This window comes from Desmodus rotundus, chromosome 13 (genome assembly GCF_022682495.2).
Source record: "Desmodus rotundus isolate HL8 chromosome 13, HLdesRot8A.1, whole genome shotgun sequence".
Taxonomy (NCBI): domain Eukaryota; kingdom Metazoa; phylum Chordata; class Mammalia; order Chiroptera; family Phyllostomidae; genus Desmodus; species Desmodus rotundus.
In genome coordinates this window covers 51,746,979-51,768,466 of record NC_071399.1, presented here as the reverse complement: position 1 = coordinate 51,768,466, position 21,488 = coordinate 51,746,979, and the positions used below count along the sequence as shown (strand labels likewise).

The window sequence follows — 21,488 nt, the reverse complement described above, 5'->3', positions numbered from 1 at the left end:
TTTATGCTAAGTGAAATAAGCTGGGCAGTGAAAGACAAATACTAAATAATCTCACCTATAAGAGGAACCTAATGAACAAATGGAACTAACAAGTAAAATGGGGACAGACTCATAGATGGAGGGTAGGATGACAGCCAGTGGGGGGGAGGGGGTATGTGAGGAGATGGAGGGATTAGGCAAAAAGAAAAAAACGACTCATATACATGGACAACAGTGTGGTGATTGCTGGGGGGAGGGGTCTAAGGGGACTAAATGGTAATCGAAAAATATACAATAAAGATTAAATTAAAAAGAGAAAGCAAATGAGAATAGAGAGACACTTTGTTTTTAAGATGAGAGACTTGATTATGATTATATTACAAGATCGTAAAAATAAATAAACAATGAGAGAGTGACAGGAGAAAAGGGGGCTTGATGATAGAGTAGCAAGGTTCCCGAGAAGATGGAATCAAGATGGGATTGTAAGCACAGGTGGCAGAATTCATTACAGCACCAAAGAAAGCACCTCTTTTACCTCTTGAGATGAGGTGGGGGTATAAATAGCAAAGGAAGAATAAGGAAACAGAAAAATAAAGGTACTTATGGCCTGATAGCCTTTACTTCCTAGAAGGTAAGAGATGAGATAAAAAGAAGAGGATTTTAAAAGGTTAAGGGAGGAATCTTGGTAAATAGAGACAGGCCTAGACTACAAAGGAAAAATGTCAGGCATTGTTAAAGACCCAGTTGAGAAAGAAGCCAGAAATTTAGTGTGACCAAAAAAAATCCATGAGTTTTTTCTTTCTTTCCAGCAACCTTATTCACGTGGCCTTGGTGGAAATGACATAATTGAGTCAATTAATTTGCATGTAAAATAAGAATAATCACCTCTGCCTGCTTTCCACACAAGAGGTTGATATAAAAGAGTCAAATGAGATAGTGTTAAGGCACTTCTTTACATGCATAATTAATTGTGTTAGGGCACCCTCAATGAGTGTTTATGAAGTGCTTTAGGCCTACCAGTCCCATTATTATATGTTATTACACCCAATCTACAGATGAAGTGAAGGATAGAGAAGCTAACAGCTTACCCTCTTAGTACTACATCTGCATTTCAGTCATATCATTAACATCCCAACACTATGAGATTAATTAATGGGGTCCTACAGCATTTCAACAACCAGAGGTTTAATGCCCCATACCAATGCATCCATAAAGAATTGAATGATGCAGGGACCGTATTTCTGGGAAATATTGCTGTTCCTTGAAAGTTTTCAGAAATGGACATATTCCTAGTTTATAAAAACAATGTTGAAATAATTTTTTCAGTGTTGAGTTTTACCCATAAGTTATTCTTAAACCTTCAGCCCTTTCTATTTACCAGTTTCCTAGACTAAGTAACAAATGTGATTCCTTAAAAATATGTATATGTATGCATCTCTGCATCTAATATGTATACCTTATTTCCTCCTGGTGAGTTCCTACTTAACTTTATAGCATTAAAAATAAAATCATTCCACAGTGTCTGAATAAAACACCGTGACCTCCAGTGCTCCAAATAACTTGATCAGCTTTATGACTTTATGGTGTATTGAAAAGAGCAAGGAAAGGCTTTGGATGCCACTCAGATTTCTAGCTGTTTTCCTGCTCTTTCTGACATTATGCTATCTCAAGAGGTTGGAAGAATTAAATGAAGTATTTGTAAACTATAGGGCATTGTATATTATTTCGAGCACTAGTAGCTCAAGGCAGAATAAGATGAACCTAGGAGGTGAGGAGGGTCTTTGGCATAGAATTGGAAGGTTTTTTCTTTTTAAGTGTGTGGATATTATGAAAGTTGAAAATATCAAGTTATCAGTTAATTCTCCAACATGATTATGAGGGGAAAGCAAGGTGGAGGGTCACTTCTGCAGCACTAAGTTCCAGTGAAATGCCTGCTGTGAGGATTTATGAAAACTTGTACATATGCTGTGAAATCCAGTGTCAAAAAAGCACTTACATCTGGTATGCTGCTGTTTTATTGTTTTTAATAACGTTCTTTCACTCTGATGTTCTAAATATTTTAGAGATATTTTCTCTGCTTTATAAATTTGCAGGGAGGCATTCATACATCATTATAAAACCACATGCATGTGCTAACTTCCTACTGCTGCTGTAACAATTTATCCCTAACATGGTGGTTTAAAAAAACAAAAATGTATTAATAATCATACAGTTCTAGAGGTCAGCAGGTCTGCATTCCTTCTGGAGGCTGCAGGGGAGAATCTGTTTCTTTGCCTTTTCTACCTTCTAGAGATCTCCCACATTCCTTAGATAGTGGCATCTTCCTTCATCTTCCAAGCCAGCAATGGCAGGCTAAATCTTTCTCTTGCTACCATCTCTTCATGTTCTCAATTCTCTGCCTCCCTCTTCCAATTTAAGGACCCTTGTGATTACATTGGACCCACCTGGATAATGCAGGATACTCTTCCCTTTTAAAAGTAAGTCAATTAGCAATCTTAATTCCACCTGCAAACTTAATTCCCTTTTGCCATGTAACATAATATAGCCCCAGGTTCCAGGAATTGGAATGTGGACGGGCAGGGAGGAGACATTATCCTGCCTACCACATGGGTTAAATCTGTTTATAAATCAAAAGTATCGGACACGCAATATGGCAGATACTGCACAAAATCCTTGCCCTCCTAGTCCTCTGAGGCTTGGCTTTGGAATGTGGATGGTAGGGGAGGGTGAGGGAGAACCTGTTAGGGCTAAGCAGTGCTGTGCTGATAAACTTAACAACCTGCTCCAGCAGGGAGGAGGAGAGGAGGTTGATTTGTGGGCATTATGAAAGTCTGAAAAAATTATTTACTGATTCCATGGTGAAAAGACTCCCACATGGTCAGTATCAAGCTCCCAGTATAAAGTCAACAAGTTCAAAAAAATCCTGAAAATGTAACAATCCAGTTTCATAAACCAGTAAGAGGAGGGGCTCCAGCACTCCTCGAGAAGACCAACATGCCCTAGCACAGGGAATACTTGCTTGACTGAGGCATACCAGTGCCCTCCCAAATCACCCCTTCATCCATAGCATTAACTTGTCCTGGACCCCACTGACCTGACCAGATGCTAAAGAGTAGCCTGCCATTCATACCCCTGTGCTTATTAAGAAGCAAAGAACATGTGCTGGCAGAGAATGCAGTTTACTCTCCCCTCACTCACACACAGGTGCTGACTGACCAGAGAGAGACCCAGGGAAAACTGAAGGGGTGGAGGTGGTAAGACCAGAGGCCAAAGTAGAGGCTCTCAGGTGGCAACAGGCTGCATGGATTCTCCTGGGCTCAGAGTCCCTGGAGAGCAGCCATCTGCCTGGGGAAGAGGGCAGAATTTTGCAGGCTGATGTCTGTGTATGTTTACCGTGCATTTTAAAGAATAAATGCTCCATAAGCACAGCCATTATCGCCTCTCTTGGCCATTTTCACACTGGCACTGTGAAGTATGCCATTTCTAGATGGCTAATGTCCATTTTTCTTTTATGACACAAGCTACTAAATAGGCTCACAGTTAGTGTGAAAAGCCACAGATTTATATACAACAGGAAGAGCAGGGTCATGGTGGCAGTGCCAGCCAATTAGCCCGAGAAATGAAGTCTGTGGAAGGACCGGGGTGGGCTGCCCACTCTCTTGTAAGGTAGTGTAGATCTCTGCTCTGCAATGTTTACATGCACAAGAATCATGTGGAGAGCCTGTTAAAATGCAGATTCTGGTTCTGAAGGTCTGGGGTGGGCTCATGATTCTTCATTTCTAATAAGCGATGCCAGTGCTGCTGGTTCAGAGATCACATTTTGAATGGAAAGGACCTACATACTCTGTCTTCCCATCTCTCACTTTCAAACAAATTTATACCAATAATTATTACAGTTATCATATGAGAAAAGCCAACTCAATTAAGATTTCTATAGTTGGTGATTACTGGGCAACTAGTGTTATGGCATCACTTGGAAAGGGAAAAATGCTGTTTTTACTCAATGTTAAAGAAAACATTTCAACCACTAACATATCTGAATCATATACATTATTTGACCCATGAAGAAATGACTTAGAAATGACCCACAAGCCAACCAGTTATGGGTATTAAATGACAACTAGTAAGTAACTTTTAAGTTAAGAGGTTGTAACACAATAATTCTTCAGGATATGCCTCTTAACTCAGTTCCTGGTGATGATTTAATTTGTGTCCTAGTTCCACCTGTAATACACACAGACTCTGTTCCATGTAAGTGGACACTCCTCTACAATCACAAGACCAAAGTGTGAGCCTTTGAACAAGAAAGTGGAGGGAGGGGGAGTTGGATGAAAAAAGAGTGGGGAGTAGAGAAGTAGAAAGGAGAAAGATGGGTTTTTAAAGGTTTGTAATAAAAATGTTTTCAGTAAGGGTGTGTAATAATAGCTCATCAGCTTGAAACAAATTGCTCAATTGAATTTTGTAAACAAAGTTTTTATACTCTTTTTGCCTTACATCTCCAGCATTTCACTGCTGTTACACATGTGTAAGTCCAGTCATCTCCTCCCCCAGAGCCTACATCTCTACAGATATCACATCTAAATCTACAGATGTTCCCAGGCCTTGGGAGAAGACGAGGTGGGACTTATGGACTCATTTTACAGAAATATTGAGTTGGCCAAAAACTTCATCTGTGTTTTTTCCATAAGATGGCTCTAGTAACAGTTGTCTTCAACTTCATTCAAAACAATTTTGTTAGATTGTATTGTGATGGCTGTCATATCAGCATGCATTTTTAAAATAAACTTATCAAAACTATTTTGTGCATGAGTTTTTATGCAGCCATTTAAATATTAAAGATAGAAAAAATATGCAACATTTTCAGCATATAATCTTTATTATTTCAAGAAAGGTAAAAACACAACTGAAATAAAAAAAATGAGAAAGAGAGATTTGTGCAGCGTATGGAGAAGGCGATATGACTAATCAAATGTGTCGAAAGTGGCTTGCCAAGTTTCCTGCTGGAGATTTCTTGCTGGATGACGCTCCATAACTGGGTAGACCAGTTGAAGTTGATAGCAATAAAATTGAGACAATAATTAAGAACAATCAACATCATACCACATGGGAGAAGATGACATACTCAAAATATCCAAATCAATAAAGTTATTGGTGAAAATGAAAAATATGTCTTTTATGGAAAAAAACTCAGTGGACTTTTTTGGCCAACCCAATAGTTTAGGAAGGAGTATGGCCTATTCGAGGTCAGGCCACAAAATGGGACACCTTCCAAGAAAAACTCAGTCTGCTCACCAGCAGGTAGAGAGCTCCTCAAGGGAAGAAAAGAGTCATATACTTCATGTATTCTATAAGTCATCAGGTTTTGGCTTCATTAAGTCTGGTAAAAATATTTGTTGTTTAGTAACCAGGTTTAAATCTTGATAAACAGTTAATCTTTAAAAGAAAAAGAAAATAGAAGGAGGGGAAGAGAGACAGACAGACAGCGGAACAGAAGTTATGTTTCCATGACTTATACCTGTACCGGGTGTCATACTTGGGCGTCAGTATCACAAGTCAACCCCTTTCCCCTAACCCTTCAGCACTTAAATCCTACTGCAATTTAGGACTTTGTGGGGAATAAAAGTATGAGGAAGGGGTGTGGGAGAATAACACGATGTTCTTCCTCCTCTAGCAGATGAACATTTTTAGGAGGTTTATTTCCTCAAGCCTCAGAATAAGTATCAACACTAAAAACACTTGGAGGTTTGAATAGATCACATCACTAATACTGAGACGCAAAGACACACTTTCTCTTCCCTGAGTAAGAGAGTGTGTTTATCTATGTCACACTCACCCTGGGAAAGTCAGTATTTGGATATAAATATGGTTGTGCACACTGATTGCCATTGTTACTAACAGTTTTGCTAGTAGCCAAATATGTGGTGACTACTTCCATAACTCGCCTGAGAATCAAGATACTGTGGTGACTAAGAACTCAAGCTCTGAAGCCCATCAGCCTGGATTTGAATCCTACTCCTACTTACTGGCTGTGAGGTCTGGGCAAGTTATCTACCCTCTCCATTTCAGTTGCCTCATTTCTCAACTAGGGTAATAACAATAACATATACTTTGTAGGGTTATTTTAAGGATTAAATGAGTTTGTGTATGGACTGTGTCTAGAAGAGAATCTGGTACATAAAACACACTCAATAAATGTTAGCTAATCATCCTCTCCACCATCTTACCTTCTCTCTCTGAATTGCCTTCATGTTTTGGATTTCAGCTTCTTCAGCTTCCTTCTTGATTCTTACAGCTTCTTCTCTTCTTAGCTAAATTGTGTTGAGATTACAGAAGACAAAAAACAGTTACTATTTTTCAGCCTGAACCTCTGGAACAAGAAATTATGATGAAAGGCAAATTACAGTATTGTTTGTGCTATACCTCACCATGATTATAGGCTGGGACTTCAAGCCACTTAGGTCACAGAGAATGGTCAGGCTACTTCTGCCTATGAAATTTCTCTGTATTTCTTCCTTGGTCTCTCTGTCTCTCTGCACACCCCTCCACCCTTTGGGTCAGGGAGGAAAAAAAATGGGCAGATCATTTTTCCTGATCATAAAACTCAGCTCATTGAAAAAACAATCACTAAGTACCTTAATTTTTTTTTTACTACTTTTGTGACTGTTATTGGGTAAACAAATCTGTGTTGTTGGAATCAAAATATTCAAAACATAGTAGAGTTAACTTAGGTAGAAAAAAATTCCTAAATCAGAGGTCCTGCTAATATATAGCTTGAATGAAAATTCTAGATATTTATCTCTTCACTTCTCAGTACTGATTTATTTGCTTTTGAGAGTTTCCCTTTGCAATTGGTTGAAAGGATTTACACTTTTGGTTAAGTTACTGTGTCTTTTCATGGTTACTAGAAAGTGCTGGTGCTCACATTCCTTGCCAAAATTAAATTAAAAGAGATGGATTCTGACCTTCTGCTGGTATTTAGATTGCATCAGCTGGAGTTGTTGTTTCTGCCTGACTTCAGCCTCTGATTCACTTCCACCTAAGGAAGAAATAAAGTCATGAAGTTGAAACGTGAATGTTAAGCTGAAATGTCAGCCATCAAAAACTAACTAATGCATGAAAAGACAACACCAGGAGTTTCTTTAACATTTTCATAGCTCTAGAAGTAAGGACATAACCAGTTTTCTTAATAAGACATTAAAGAATGGTAATCACTTAAAAGAGAAACAGAGCTAGACAGAAAGGCCGTATTCCTAAAAGAACAGAACAATCCTAGTAAAGTTTTTCAGTCGTGTCAGTATTCAAGTTTTCATTTAGATTGAAATCGTACCTGAAGGTACATGCTAAATAATAAGAAAGAGTGCCTTTCTTGGAAATTCTAGGACATTCTTCCTGCTTGAGTATGACCATTCCTTAACCTAATAAAGATGATGATTAATGATGCTTCATTTGCTTTTCTTTTTCTGACCCTCCTGCCCTGTACTCAGATGGCAAAGGTTAGGAAAGCCTCAGGCTCTTGCCACTAAAATATATAGTCTTTATAACCTAGTTTTTAAAAGTACAATGGAAATATTCTAGTTAGTAATTAATGGCCAATCTATACTATTTATTGTTTTTCTTTAGGTATTCAAGAGAAAAACATAAACCTTAGATTATGTGCCTGCTCCCTATTAAACCTAAAATAACTTGAGGCCAGAATACAGCTTCATAATCATCTACGAATTACTGTTTAGAGATTTCTCAGTGTTTATGCAAGCTTGGTGCATGTATTATAAAGATCCCTTTGATATAATTCTCTGGTGTTTTGGTCTCTAAAAGTGTCAGTTCTCTGAAAGGTTCATTGTCACAGAAGATACATTAAAACAATTTGCATTCACCATAGTATTTATAATTGAACTGATAAAGACACCATGAAGACTTCTCATCTGAGTCCCAAAAGATATATAAAGCCTGTTTGGTTTTGACCTTTCTATCTCTGTCACGGGGGATCAAGGAAAGGGAAAGAAACAGTGAGGGCCATTGAAGCTTTTATCTAATATTACATCCACTTTCATTATCTGCTCAAACTATTCCAATACTTTAAGGGGTAGAAGAAAAGGAGAAGAGCTGAGAATAAAAAATAAATGAATGAAATCAGATGTCTAAGTGTTTACAGGTTTTGTTCAAAAATCATCATAAAGTTTAATACATTCTAGAAATTTTTCTCTACCCCCGAGCCTCTTTCTGCACAAATATTCTTGGCCATTTCTAGATATAAAAAAAATGATAGTCTGTTCATTTTTAGCTAAGGTCCAAAGACAAGAGGTGCCAACTATTCCAAATTCCAAAACAAGGTACTTGGGCCCCTAAGCAGGATCTTCAGGGGGAGGGTAACTGGACCAGATTGGGGAATGTTAACTAGCAACGTTAACCATCATACTATAAAAAAGGTTGGATAGGTCAAAGGGAGGTAGAAATCAGAGGAAAGATGTCTTTGTGAAGCCCACCTTCTCTGTATGTTTGGGGAAGGAGGAATCTTCACATAAGAATGAACAGAGAGGTTTAATGAAAACCATTTGGAGATTTCAATCCATGTCCCTAAAAGACTGAGGAGGGGACCCAGGCATAGAAAAGTCAGAGCCTAAAGGCTGTTGTGGGTTGACTACTCAGAAGGGGTGGCTGCATGACCAATGGCTTCTATTCCCAGAACTTGTGGTGAAAAAGCACAAACAAGCATTTCCAGTACTCCCAATCTGGACTGCTGAAAGGGAGAATGTTAATCTAAAGCTGTCCTAAAGGTACTTGCCCCTACGGGCCACCTGGAGGAACAATGCAGCCCCACAAAGAGAGGCTACCTACCAAGAGCCAATAGTGAAGCCAAGCATGGCAGCAGTCAAGTGTATCATCTCTGTCGGGGGGAATCCAGGTGAAAGATGAGGACAGGCAAGGAGGGATGTGGAAGAACTCCAAGAACCCCAGAGGGAAGCATACACTTTAAGCACATACTAAGACTTGAAGTAACTGGGATTAGTCTCTCTTATCTCCCCTTCTCCCTTTGACACTGGAGGGGTCAGAATCTGGAAACAGAGCAGTCATCAGAGAAAAACTCAGCTATGCTCCATTTTTTTTTGGCAGCTTTCTACCCAAAATAGCCCTGGGCTGGAGCATGGCAGAAGTTTTAATCTCCATTAGTAGCCATTTTGACCAGTAGCTAGAATTGAAGAATAACTGCTAAAATGACACTGTTCTATGCCTAAAATTGGCTGAACAACATTATTGGTTGAGAAAGACAAAAAAAGATTGAATTTCATCCAAATATTATGTGAAAAAATTACTCCCACAGGGCCAGTCTGAAGGGGCCAGTTAGGCAGGACAAAAGTGTTTCCTGATGTACCTCTCAAATCTGGCTCATTCAGTGTAAACGTGAGACTTGATTAACCCTTTTCATGAAATATAGTGGGGGGAGGGTGATGATACTATTACTTTCCCCCATTAAATTATTTCCAAATTACCTTATTTTTACCTATAGCCTGGAGAAAAATATTTCTCTAAAACTATTATGACAGTAAGTAGCCCCTGACGCTTGACACATTTGCATTAACTAAATCTGTGGAAACAGTATGCCTAGCCCTTTAAGTTCTTAGCTGTTGCTACAAAAGAAAAGGAAAGAAAGGACTGAATGAAGATTCCCATTAGGTGGCTTCCCCATTGGAAGATTCAAACATGGGCAAAGGCAGCCCAGACAATTCATCACAGTGGCAGCATGTGCTTCAGATGCCCAAAGGTCTCTATCTGCTGAATGAACACAGAGGTGACGTTTCTCTTTACACCTACCACTGGGTAAAATGATTACTATGCTTGCAATAGCTTTTACTCCCATCCTGACTAGTGCTATGACAGGGCATATGCAGCGCCCCAGTGAGATTTCTTCGGCCTTGATCATTGAATAAGCTCTAAATTATTTGGCAATTAAGTCATCACTTTATTCTCAAATAACTGTGTCATCACACATTTGCTATTGCAGAAAATCAGAAACAACAATATACCTGCATACTTAAGTGTTTCCATTTTAAGTGCATTTCATTCCAGGAAGCACAGTGACCCAACAACCTGTAAGGTACATTCAGAGACAGACCCAGAAAAGGTGCTGACAGGATCATGCACTACCTGTCCTCCCCTACTCAGACACTCACCTAGCCTCATCGGCATCAAGTGAACTGGCTTCGCTCTTTGTTGCTCCTTCCACTTCGCCAGGTTCTCTAGCTCTTTCTCAGCAACTAAACCAAGTGAGAAATACCAAAGCGTCGATTGTTAGCATATTAAAAGGAAACTGGTCCCTTTAAAACATTAAAAACAACCATCAGAGGGCAATTAAATACACGCAAGCATGAGCAGAGGAGATATCCAGGAAAGGAAGACACCATTCAGTGCTAACCCTTCGGAGTCGCCCTGGGCCCACCTCTGTGGCACTTTCTGCACACAGGAGGTTCAAATCTGGAAAATAACCTGAACTCCCACTAAAATAAAGATGTTCAGTTTTTCTTCCCATTCTAGAGAATATGTGCAAAACTAGAATATTCATGTCAATAAGAACTTTTCACACATAGGCAAATATATATCCCCAGGTAATTATGATGCCCATATTCTTTATTTTAAACGTTTCCCGAGCTTAATGCAACTATAGGGCTTGAGGGCTCTGCACTGCAGGTGGGCAACCTTGCTCCAGTATCTGGCACGTCAGACAGCAGTGCTCATTCCCCAAATATACACTGAGTGACAGCAGGGGGCGCCAGAGATACTAGTTCTGTACTAACACAAGCCCGAATTTCCCCATTAGACCTGACTATTCCAAATGTCCATTTATAATATTTTTTAATTATTTGAGAAAAATAACTTCTGAAATACCTCAAAAATCCAGGCCACACTAAGGCTTAAGTATTTGAATCAAAAGCAACATTTGTCATATTCTGCACTGATCCAGTTTTACCACCAGGGGAACACCTGTCTGGTGGAAACCCCTTACAGAGCTGTGTTCCTGTTGTGCCCTTGTGTCCACCATTAGTCATAAAGTTAAATTTGCTACCAAGATCTAATATAGGAGAGCACAGAATCCTGGTGCTAGTTCCACAACTTGACTTGAACAAGCTTCATGACTTCTTTGGGAACTAAATTAATATTAGTTCTCCTTCCAACTCTAATTAATGTATAATGCTGTAATTTAAAATGACGGCATTTATTTTACTGTACAAATTCAATTAAATATGTTATACACCCACTAGGTATAAGCACAGAAACAAGGACAGTGTGCTCCCTGTCCTCTAACAGGATATAATCTAGAGAAGAAAATTGAAGTACAGTAGGTCCTTCTATAATCTTGTTTCATTATAACATGATGCCATAGGAACTTGGCTCTTGTTTATATCAAGTAGCCTATGGTAAAACTGGTTTCATTATACATTGTTTCACTTGAAGTTGCAGAACCCATCAACAATGTCAAGTGTATTTACCTACAGTATGCAAATAAAAATAGCTGAGAGTAGACTATGTTAGTTACAAAATTATGGGAGCACAGAAACTTAAAAAATAATTCCATTATGAAGAGATAAAATATATCAAGAAAAAGACAAATTACATTATTATTTCAAGTACATAACTTGTCTATTTCAAAAGTATTCATAGTCCTATAAAAATATCTGCAGTCAGACCAACATTATGAGACCTAAATGGGTCTATTGGCAATAGGTATGAAACTGTTTAAGCCCAACAGAAATCTGAGATTCACAAGCATGCTATGAGTTCTGCTACTAACATAGAGAAACTAATTCAGAAGCATTAAAAAAGAATAATTTTTAAAAGTATAATTAGAAATGCTAAAGTTAAATAAAGAAAAAAACTTCATGAGATCTGGTGAGTATATTCAAATCAGAAAATAAAAATACTTCAGACCAAAGCAAACCAATTGTATTCTATAAGAAAATAAACTTTGGAATGTTAAATAAATATACATACTCCTTTGTATCTGACTTCTTCTGTTTTCATCTGGTGCTATCAAGGTGTATGCACCTTCTCTAGAATGAAGAAAAAAAACTGCTTATTATCATGAAAAATTACTTATGCCCATAAACCACCACATAATCTTTCTGTTAATATACTGTATTTACTATCATCACCATCAAATATGTACTATGGAAGATAACCTCTTTAAGAACCAGGTCCATTCTCCAGAATCTTACCATCTAGTTGTCAAAGTAAAACAAATGTACTTGGCCAAGTAGGAAATACCAAGCAGTTGGTAAGTGGCAAGAGACTACTTCACTGTTGGCTCTTGGTAAATTCTCTTTGCAGGGATCCATTGTTCCTCTAGGTGGTACTCATGGGAACGTCCCTTAGAAATAACTTTAGATTGGTCTTCTCTGTCATGTCACTCCTACAGGGAGTACAAAAAAACGCTCATACATTCTTTTTTTAATTTTTTTATTGTTGTTCTATTACAGTTGTCCCAATTTTCCCCAATGGCTCTCCCCTGCCTGGCCCAGCCCCCCTGCTCCCACAGTCAATCCCCAACCCGTGTCCATGTCCATGGGTCATTTATACTTGTTCTTATTTTTAAGTATATTTTATTGATTATGCTATTATAGTTGAACCATTTTTTCTCCCCTTTATTCCCCTACACCCTGCACCCCACTCCCACCAGCATCCCCCTCCCCCCTTAGTTCATGTCCATGGGTTATACACATTAAGTTCTTTGGCTTCTCCATTTCCTATACTATTCTTAACCTCCCTGAGTCTATTTTGTACCTACTAATTATGCTTCTTAATTCCTGTTCCTTTTTCCCCCCATTCTCCCCCTTCCTCCTCCCTGCTGATAATCTTCCCTGTGATCTTCATTTCTATGATTCTGTTTCTGTTCTAGTTGTTTGCTTAGTTCGTTTTGTTTTGGTTTTGCGTTTTTTTTTTTTTAGTAGGTTCAGTTGTTGATAGTTGTGAGTTTGTTGTCATTTTACTGTTCGTATTTTTGATCATCTTCTTTTTCTTAGATAAGTCCCTTTAACATTTCCTGTAATAAGGGCTTGGTGATAATGAACTCCTTTAACTTGACCTTATCTGAGAAGCACTTTATCTGCCCTTCCATTCTAAATGATAGCTTAGTTGGGAAGAGTAATCTTGGATGTAGGTTCTTGGCTTTCCTGACTTGGAACACTTCTTTCCAGCCCCTTCTTGCCTGCAAGGTCTCTTTTCAGAAATCAGTTGATAGTCTTGTGGGAACTCCTTTGTAGGAAACTGTGTCCTTTTCTCTTGCTGCCTTTAAGATTCTCTCCTTATCTTTAATCTTGGGTAATGTAATTATGATGTGCCTTAGTGTATACTTCCTTGTGTCCAACTTCTTTGGGACTCTCTGAGCTCCCTGGACTTCCTGGAAATCTATTTCATTTGCCAGATTGGGATTGGGGAAGTTCTCCTTCATTAATTTTTCAAATAAGTTTTCAATTTCTTGCTTTTCCTCTTCTCCTTCTGGCACCCCTATGATTTGGATGTTAAAACGTTTAAAGTTGCCCTGGAGATTCCTAAGCCTCTCCTCATGTTTTTGAATTCTTGTTTCTTCACTCTCTTCTAATTGACTGTTTATTCCTTCCGTCTGGTCCAAATCATTGATTTGAGTCCTGGTTTCCTTCTGGTCACTGTTGGTTTCCTGTATATTTTTCTTTATTTCACTTTTCATAGCCTTCACTTTTTCCTCTGTTTTGCAACAATACTCAACCAGTTCTGTTAGTATCCTGATTACCAGTGATTTGAACTATGCATCTGATAGGTTGGCTATCTTTTCATCACTTAGTTCTATTTTTGGAGTTTTGATCTGTTCTTTCATTTGGGCCATATTTCTTTGTCTCAGCACACCTGTTATGTAGTAAGGGGTGGAGCCTTAGGTATTGACCAGGGCGGAGCAACCCACTTCACTGTGATATGGCGCTGTATGTGGGGGAGGGGTCTGAGAGGGAACAGTGCCACTTGCTCAGCTCTTGCCCCACTTTCAGTCACTACTGCCACTACCCACAAGCAAATTGGGCCTTTCTGGTGCTGATTCCCTGGGGTGGGTGGGTTTGTGAATATTCTAGGACCCTGTTGGTCTCTCCAGCGAATTCTCTTGTGAGGTTGGGAACTTCTCCCACTGCTGTATCCCTCACAGGTTTTTTCAATTAGAGGTTTGGAGGCTTTATTTCCCTGTAATGGAACCCTGGATTTCCTAGTCTGTCTTGCTCCTCAGTTGTTCCTCCTGGTTTATCTGCACACAAATGTGGGACCACCCAGTCCTCTAGCCACCACCTTGCCATGAGTCCTGTCCTCCCTGGCTGCCCATCTCTGGTCTTATTACCAGTCTGGATGAATGTTTCTTCTTTATCTCCTTGGTTGTTGGACTTCCATACGGTTTTATTTTCTGGCAGTTCTGGTTGTTTTTTGTTCTTAATTTTGTTGTCTTTCTCTGACTGGTTTATTTCACTTAGCATAACACTCTTCAGGTCTATCCATGCTTTCACAAAAGGTAAGATTTCCTTCTCCTTCCATTGTGTAAATGTATCACGGCTTTTTTATTTACTTGTCTACTGATGAGCACTTGAGCTGCCTCCAAATCTTGGCTATTGTAAACAATGCTGCAATGAACATAGGGGTGCATATATTCTTTTGAATTAGTGCACCCATTGCTTCTTGATGACCCACCTGAGTGGCCAACTGGCCACCATCTTGTGTTTTTGAGCTTGAGTCTTCCAGGTATGGGTCCCTCATTCTCCTTCTGATACTAGTTGAGCATAATTAGAAGCTCAAGAAGCAAGGAGTCACTTCAATTCATAGGGTTATCAGGGAAAACTTCATTTATGAAAAAATATTCAACTCTAAGTTATCAAGAGCTGTTAAAATATTGTGATGTTTTGAGGGCAGAAACTGTGCTTGATTGATCTATATATGCCCAGCCACTCGCACAGTGCCTGGCACAAACTAGCTTCTTAAAGAATGAAACAGAATGATGCCAACATCCAGTCTGTAAGTCTGTGCTGGGTGTCTCTTCTTTGGGATGATTCATGTGGTCCCACAAGAGCATGAATAGTTCATAGAGCAAAAATATAGCACAGCAGGAGACAGTAGCATGCATGTGATTACAGTGTTAGGGGAAATGTTATGGCTAAACACAATCAGCTTATAAATGCAGTTTTTCTTAAAAAAATAAGATACTCTTAGAAGTCTCTCTTCAACAAAGAATGCACAATTTCAAAGAACAAATTAGCAAAGATTGAACAGTAGAGGCCAAAAGTGCTGATTAACAGAAGCTATTTCTTCCTTATCTCTTTATGTTCCTAGCAGTGAGCCTTCAGCCAGCTTCAAACTGGGCTTTAATTTTTGACTTATTAATGGGAGGTGTGCAATCACCTCTGCATACAAATGGGGCTGCTGGATGCCCAATTACCTAATGTATATCAGCAGACGTTGCATGTGTAGCCTAGCATACATGCACGTTATGAATACAAAATTAGGAGGCTGCTGCTGGAAATGAATCCCTAGTCCATCGCATATTCTGTGTTCACCCTAAGAAAGATTTTCCACTCCTCAATTGCCAGCACTTTATAGGAGCTTGAGAACTGCAAGTCCATGGATAGTGCCTTGCAAACATGAATATGATACTGTAGTGAGCCATTCTGCAGAGCCTTAAAGATGAAACATGAGACAATGGATACAAGTGCCAACCATGAAATGACTACACAGTCCACAATGTTCACTAAGACTGTGGTACGGAGCTGCTCACCATACCAGGGATTTGACTCTAGTGTAGATCAGTCATTCTTAAACTTTAGTGCACAGCAGAACCACCTGCAGGTTTTGTTAAGGTGCAGAGGTTCTGATTTAGTAGGTCTGGGTTGCGGTCTGATAACCTGCATTTCTAATAGTTCCAAGTAATGCTGCTGTTCTTGATCTGGGGACTGCACTTTGAGAACCACTGCTGTAGGTCAATCAAGCTGGCTTAGAACATCTGGACTAAAAGGGAATTTAGGATTAATAAAACATTGATAAAGACACATATGCCAAAATCATGAGGTTATCTAAGCACCAGTGCTGAGATGCAAACCCAAGACTTTTGACTCAGACCAGCTGGGTGTCTGCAGCTAACTTTTCAGCTCAATGTAGAAAGTATAAAATATGACTGTCCTTAATGTCAGCCTCCTGATAGACTTCAAATGAAGTAATGTACTTAATTTAATGGAGCACCTGCACAAACTTGTTGTGTTAGGGACAATACCAAAAACAGACACCAAACACTTTAACAGAGTTTATGCTTTAGTTAGGATCAATTCACGAAACCACCACAGAACACCACAAAGATACCCAAAGAAGCGTCAAAGTGGATGAAAGAAGTAATGAGAGACTCAAAGTGGAGGAGTTAGGGACCCTCTGGGGTAGAACACTTCAGAGAAGATAGCAAGTTGAGGCTTAAAAGGTAGGATCTAAAAATGGCTGTAAGTGTTTTTGCTAGGACTTTGCTAACAGCAGCTTTGTAGAGAATTTTCCAAGCTCCATGGATCTCACTTATAAAAATTTTGCAAAAGGTTTGAAAAATAAAATGAATATGCTTATAAAAGATTTCATTCTACAATATCTAATTTGATTAAGTTCAAGTCTGATAACATCAGACTAGAATTGTTAGTTCGGGGAACAGTGCTGCTGTGGTCAATCTATGGCCAATGTGTACAGGCCCCAGGTCCCTGGACACAGTACAGGGCCATGAAAAGAGGAAAAAAATTGTCTAGCCCTGAAATCAGAGGTTTTTAATTGAAAGTACTTAAACATAATCCCAGGCTCAAGGACAATGGTCCCAGTTATAAATGCTTTATGTTAAAGATTTTTTAATTGTATTTTCCCATTACCACTGCTCCCCCCATATTCTCCTTCACCTCCTCTTCTTCTTCCCCCTTGGAGAATTTCTTAGCAACCCTCTTAGTAATATTTTATTGGCTGAGAATGCCAAGTATAAATCATAATATTCAGAAGAAAGCCCTGCCCAGGAATTTAGCTTCTATTCCTCTTACTTGCTATAGGAAGAAGAGTTTAAGTCTAAGGAACTGCTTTTTATTTTTTATATCATATGGCAGTGCCTTCCTCACGTTTGCAAGGCACTGTCCATGGACTTGCAGCTCTCAAGCTCCTATAAAGTGCTGGCAATTGAGGAGTAGAAAATCTTTCTTAGGGTGAACACAGAGTATGCGATGGACTAGGGATTCATTTCCAGCAGCAGCCTCCTGTCTTTTTACACCTTGGAAAATAAAAATATTAGTTCTCTTTCTCTTAGCTTTTCCTTGACATAAATAACAAATATAACTTATTCATGTTTTTAGCCAATTAGTTTCTACCCACAGCAAAGGCCTCTGCTGTTTCAGCCTCCATGCCATCCCCTTGAACAGTCTCACTCAAAGCTGCTCATCCACACAAGCTCAGCCCATCTTTTAGTGTTTAGTATTCCAGTCATTTCCTGATGAAGCAACATTCAAGCTACTGAAATAAATGTATATCTTTGAAAATGAATTTCCTTAATCACCTCATTGAAATTTAATGAAATTTCTCACTTTGTAAGATTGTGTTCTCTTTCCAAAAGCACATATCAGAGATATACTAAGGAAGAACTGTAAAAGGATAGCACAAAAAGAAAAATGTTTTCCTGTACCATAAAATAATAAATAAATATATTCAAGAAATATTTTCTTTCTGAGGTCTCTCCTGAACTACACAACTGCTTCTCTTGCATACATTCTTGCACGGTTTTTATAAAGTCTCATCAATAAGCACTCTACGAAAAAAAATGTTATGTTGAAGTTATGAAAAATATCTTGGCTGGCTAAAAGTATTATATAAATATATCCTCTGGTGTGTACAAACTGCAGATGTAATTTCAATACTAATTAAGAACAACACTGGTTGACTGAAAAAAACACAGTCAAGAGCAAAAATTCAGAAAGGGGTAGAAGATTATATTACAAACATAATTTCAAGCAGAATTGTAGACATAGTCTACTGTCCTATAAAAAATTGTTTTGAGGTTTTCCTAGTTTAGAAAATCTTATCTTTAGGTGATATTGTAAAAAAGAAGAATTTTTGGTTAATGAAAGGCACTGGATAGAGATTTATTGTCTAGACAAGACTTTCCATATCATTTTTTGCTAAATGATCTTCAACATCTCCCATGTGGAACAGTTTGTGAATGCACTTTGGTTTCAGAATGTACAGAGCCCAAAACATTGTCTGCACACCCAAGAGGCTGACTGATGTGAAGCTGGTTAGCTCTATACAACTCACAGCTTCTGTTAGAGAGCTGAATAGATGCTCAGAGAGCTGAACAGACACCCAGAGGAAAAAGACAAACAAACAAGAGATCATCAGGTCATTGGAGCCTTTGTTCATGGGATGCCTTTATGGAAACTAGAAGGAAGAACATGTGCACAGACACACCCCCATACCAGGATTGCCATGCAGATCCATGGCTTAGTGAGACATGGAAAACTTAGGTAAGTGAGAAAAAAGTGCCTCCTCTTTCAGATGGAGGTACTCCACACTAGGACTCATGGTTTGGTATATACAGCTGAGCCTTGAACCATGTGGGTTTGAACTGTGCAGGTCCACTTATACTGGATTTTTTTTTGCATCCACAGATTCAACCAACCACAGATCAAAACTAATATTTTCACATTCCCAAGCATGGATTCTCACCTCTAATTCATAATACTAATTAGATTAAAAATACTAATCTAATTAAAAATGCTTTTTTAATTAAAATGTTTTTATTTCAGATAAAATTAACATTCCCATAATTTTGGATAAAGCAAATACAATTCCTTGAGTCTACTATTTAGGTAGTTGTCATTTCTATGAATAGAGTTACTGAGTATCATTTGAATATTTGTCTACATGCTTGCTGGAAGCTTCTGTAGCCTTGTCATGGCAGGAATTCCAGTTTTTCTGAATTCTTCCCTTTCCTTCCTGTATTCCATTTTGCATTCTTCATAAAAGGCAGATCACTACAGTAAGCTGTTAGTCATTCTTCTAGGGTAGAATTTATTTCTAACACTTTACTACCATAAGGATTTCAGACTCCTTAAAACATTGGGTAGAATCTTGAACTTCTTCAGAACACCTCTCTTGAGCTTATTCTCTCCTTATTTTAGGGATCAAAACATCTTTTTGACATGTCTGAGATGCTGCTCATATGACCCAGCAGACACACTGCTCAGGACTTATGCTACTGGGTCAAGCGCCATCTCCTTGAGAGGAAAGCCGAAAATACTGGTTTTGATCCATGGTTAATTGAATCTGTGAATGCAAAGGGTTGACTGTACAGTAAAAAGTTATCTGTGGATTTTTGACTGCCTGGGGGATCGGGACCCCAACCCCATTTTGTTTAAGGGTCAACTGTGTTTCAGCTCCAAATTACCGCCTTAGCCAGACAAGTCTGTGCAGTTACCAACCTGCACAACCTGACAGGGTAGACTTGAACAAAGTCCAATTTCTTCAGTTAAAGCGCACACACACAATGATAAAAGCTATGAAAAAAGAAAGCAAGAAGGATTAACTCTAAAGATACAAAGAATATATATGAAATACAGTATTATAGAGATTCATCATCTTTAAGATGTCAAAAGTCAAAGATGGAAGTAGAAATGGGAACTGACTAGTAGATATACGTGCAAACTGCATAAACTTGCTTCCTCAGTAAAAATAACAAGAAGTTCATACTTTCAGAATACAGAGATACACATCTGGGATTTGATTTGACCTTACTTAGAAGCAAATCTCAACCCAACAAACTAACCTTAGTCTGTTACTCTTTCATGAATGCTGACAGAAGTTATAAGACTCTGGGTCAGAAACAAAGGACTTCATTACTTGTGGCATAGCAGGCAGCATGAACATCAGCATATTTGCATCTGTTCTCTCTGGCTCCAAGTCTTGTGGGGTGACACTGCACACTGTGGCTGTGGCTGTGCCACAGTGGGGGAGCACTGAGTTGGGGAATCTACTCTATTTATGGCAGGTAGCAAGCAAGACTGGTCTTTGTCCTGGGGGAGAGTGTGCCTCATCCTCCTAAGTTCCCAGTTATATGAAAACCCTGAGAAAATGTCCAGGTTAAAGAATGGTCCAGTAGTCAGTCTTGGAACACCCACTAAGTCATGTAAGAGTGAAAGAATCCCAAGGAAGACTGTCTTTTCCAACAACAGAATATTTAGCATTAGCATTCTATTTAAGAAAGGCTAAACGATAAAGAAATTGACATTTGCATAAAGACCTGGGATTCTTCTTTTTTTATTATTATTAATAGGCTATGATCTAACTATGTACACATGTCTTAAGCAAAGCTCCTCAAGGTTATGTGTAACTTAAAAGAAAAAATCTGAAGTGCAAGATATAGAAAATTCCATTTAAATGTCTGCATAGCACATTTTAAAATGATGTTCATTGTTTATTTCTGATTTTAAAATAAACATATTCTTCTTGAAAAATGCATAAATTTATTTTTTAAACATTTAAAAGTTACTCATAATCCCACCCCTCACAGATCACAACTATAGTTTTATTTGGGAATATTTCAGCCCCCTCTATATTCTGCAGATATTATTACACAGTTGCAATTATGTCTTAAGTTCAATTTTATATCCCACTTTCACTTTTAAGTTATGTTCCCAATTACACAAGCTTAATATTAAATGGTTTTATAATATTTCACAACATAGATGCATCGTAATATAATTACTCACTTTGCCATGTTTTAATTGTTCACTATTATAAACAACCTTGCAGGATATACAAATTGTAAAACATAAAGCTTTACATAGAACAATATCCAGAAGAAAACTCTAATTGTCTTCTAAAATCAGTACTCTGAACAGGAATGTGTACATTTAAATTTTCTTCTTTAGATATCCCATTTGCATTTCCAAAATCTAGAGACAATTTGAACATAAAATTAATTTCTACTCTTATGCTTAATACTCCTCAATTCTTTTTTTAATTTATTTTATATTGTTATTCAATTACAGTTGTATGCCTTTACTCCCCTTCCCTCCCCCACCCCAGCTGAACCCACCTCCCTCCCCCACCCCCACCATCCCCCCCGATTTTGTCCATGTGTCCTTTATAGTAGTTCCTGCAATCCCCTCTTCCCACTGTCCCCACCCCACTCCCCCCTGGCCACTGCTAGACTGTTCCCCCCCTCAATGTCTCTGGTTGTATTTTGTTTGCTTTTTTCTTTTGTTGATTATGTTCCAGTTAAAGGTGAGATCATATGGTATTTGTCCCTCACAACCTGGCTTATTTCACTTAGCATAATGCTCTCCAGTTTCATCCATGCTGTTGCAAAGGGTATAAGCTCCTTCTTTCTCTCTGCTGCGTAGAATTCCATTGTGTAAATATACCAAAGTTTTTGGATCCACTCGTTTGCTGATGGGCACTTAGGTTGCTTCCAGTACTTGGCTATTGTAAATTGTGCTGCTATGAACATTGGG

At 38.6% G+C, this 21,488-nt stretch overlaps 1 protein-coding gene and 1 pseudogene across 1 annotated transcript in view; both read right to left on the bottom strand.

Moving 5' to 3' along the window:
- EPSTI1 (epithelial stromal interaction 1) overlaps window positions 1–21,488 on the bottom strand; it is a 138,992-nt gene that overhangs the window by 100,616 nt on the left and 16,888 nt on the right. Inside the window, exons 2-5 of the mRNA XM_024567395.3 lie at window positions 11,965–12,023; window positions 10,149–10,232; window positions 6,942–7,015; window positions 6,204–6,287 (exon numbers count right to left, since the gene is read on the bottom strand). Coding sequence (XP_024423163.2) covers window positions 6,204–6,287; window positions 6,942–7,015; window positions 10,149–10,232; window positions 11,965–12,023 — 301 coding nt within the window. The remainder of the gene's footprint in view (window positions 1–6,203; window positions 6,288–6,941; window positions 7,016–10,148; window positions 10,233–11,964; window positions 12,024–21,488) is intronic.
- LOC112313507 (COX assembly mitochondrial protein homolog pseudogene) lies at window positions 18,894–19,905 on the bottom strand (annotated as a pseudogene).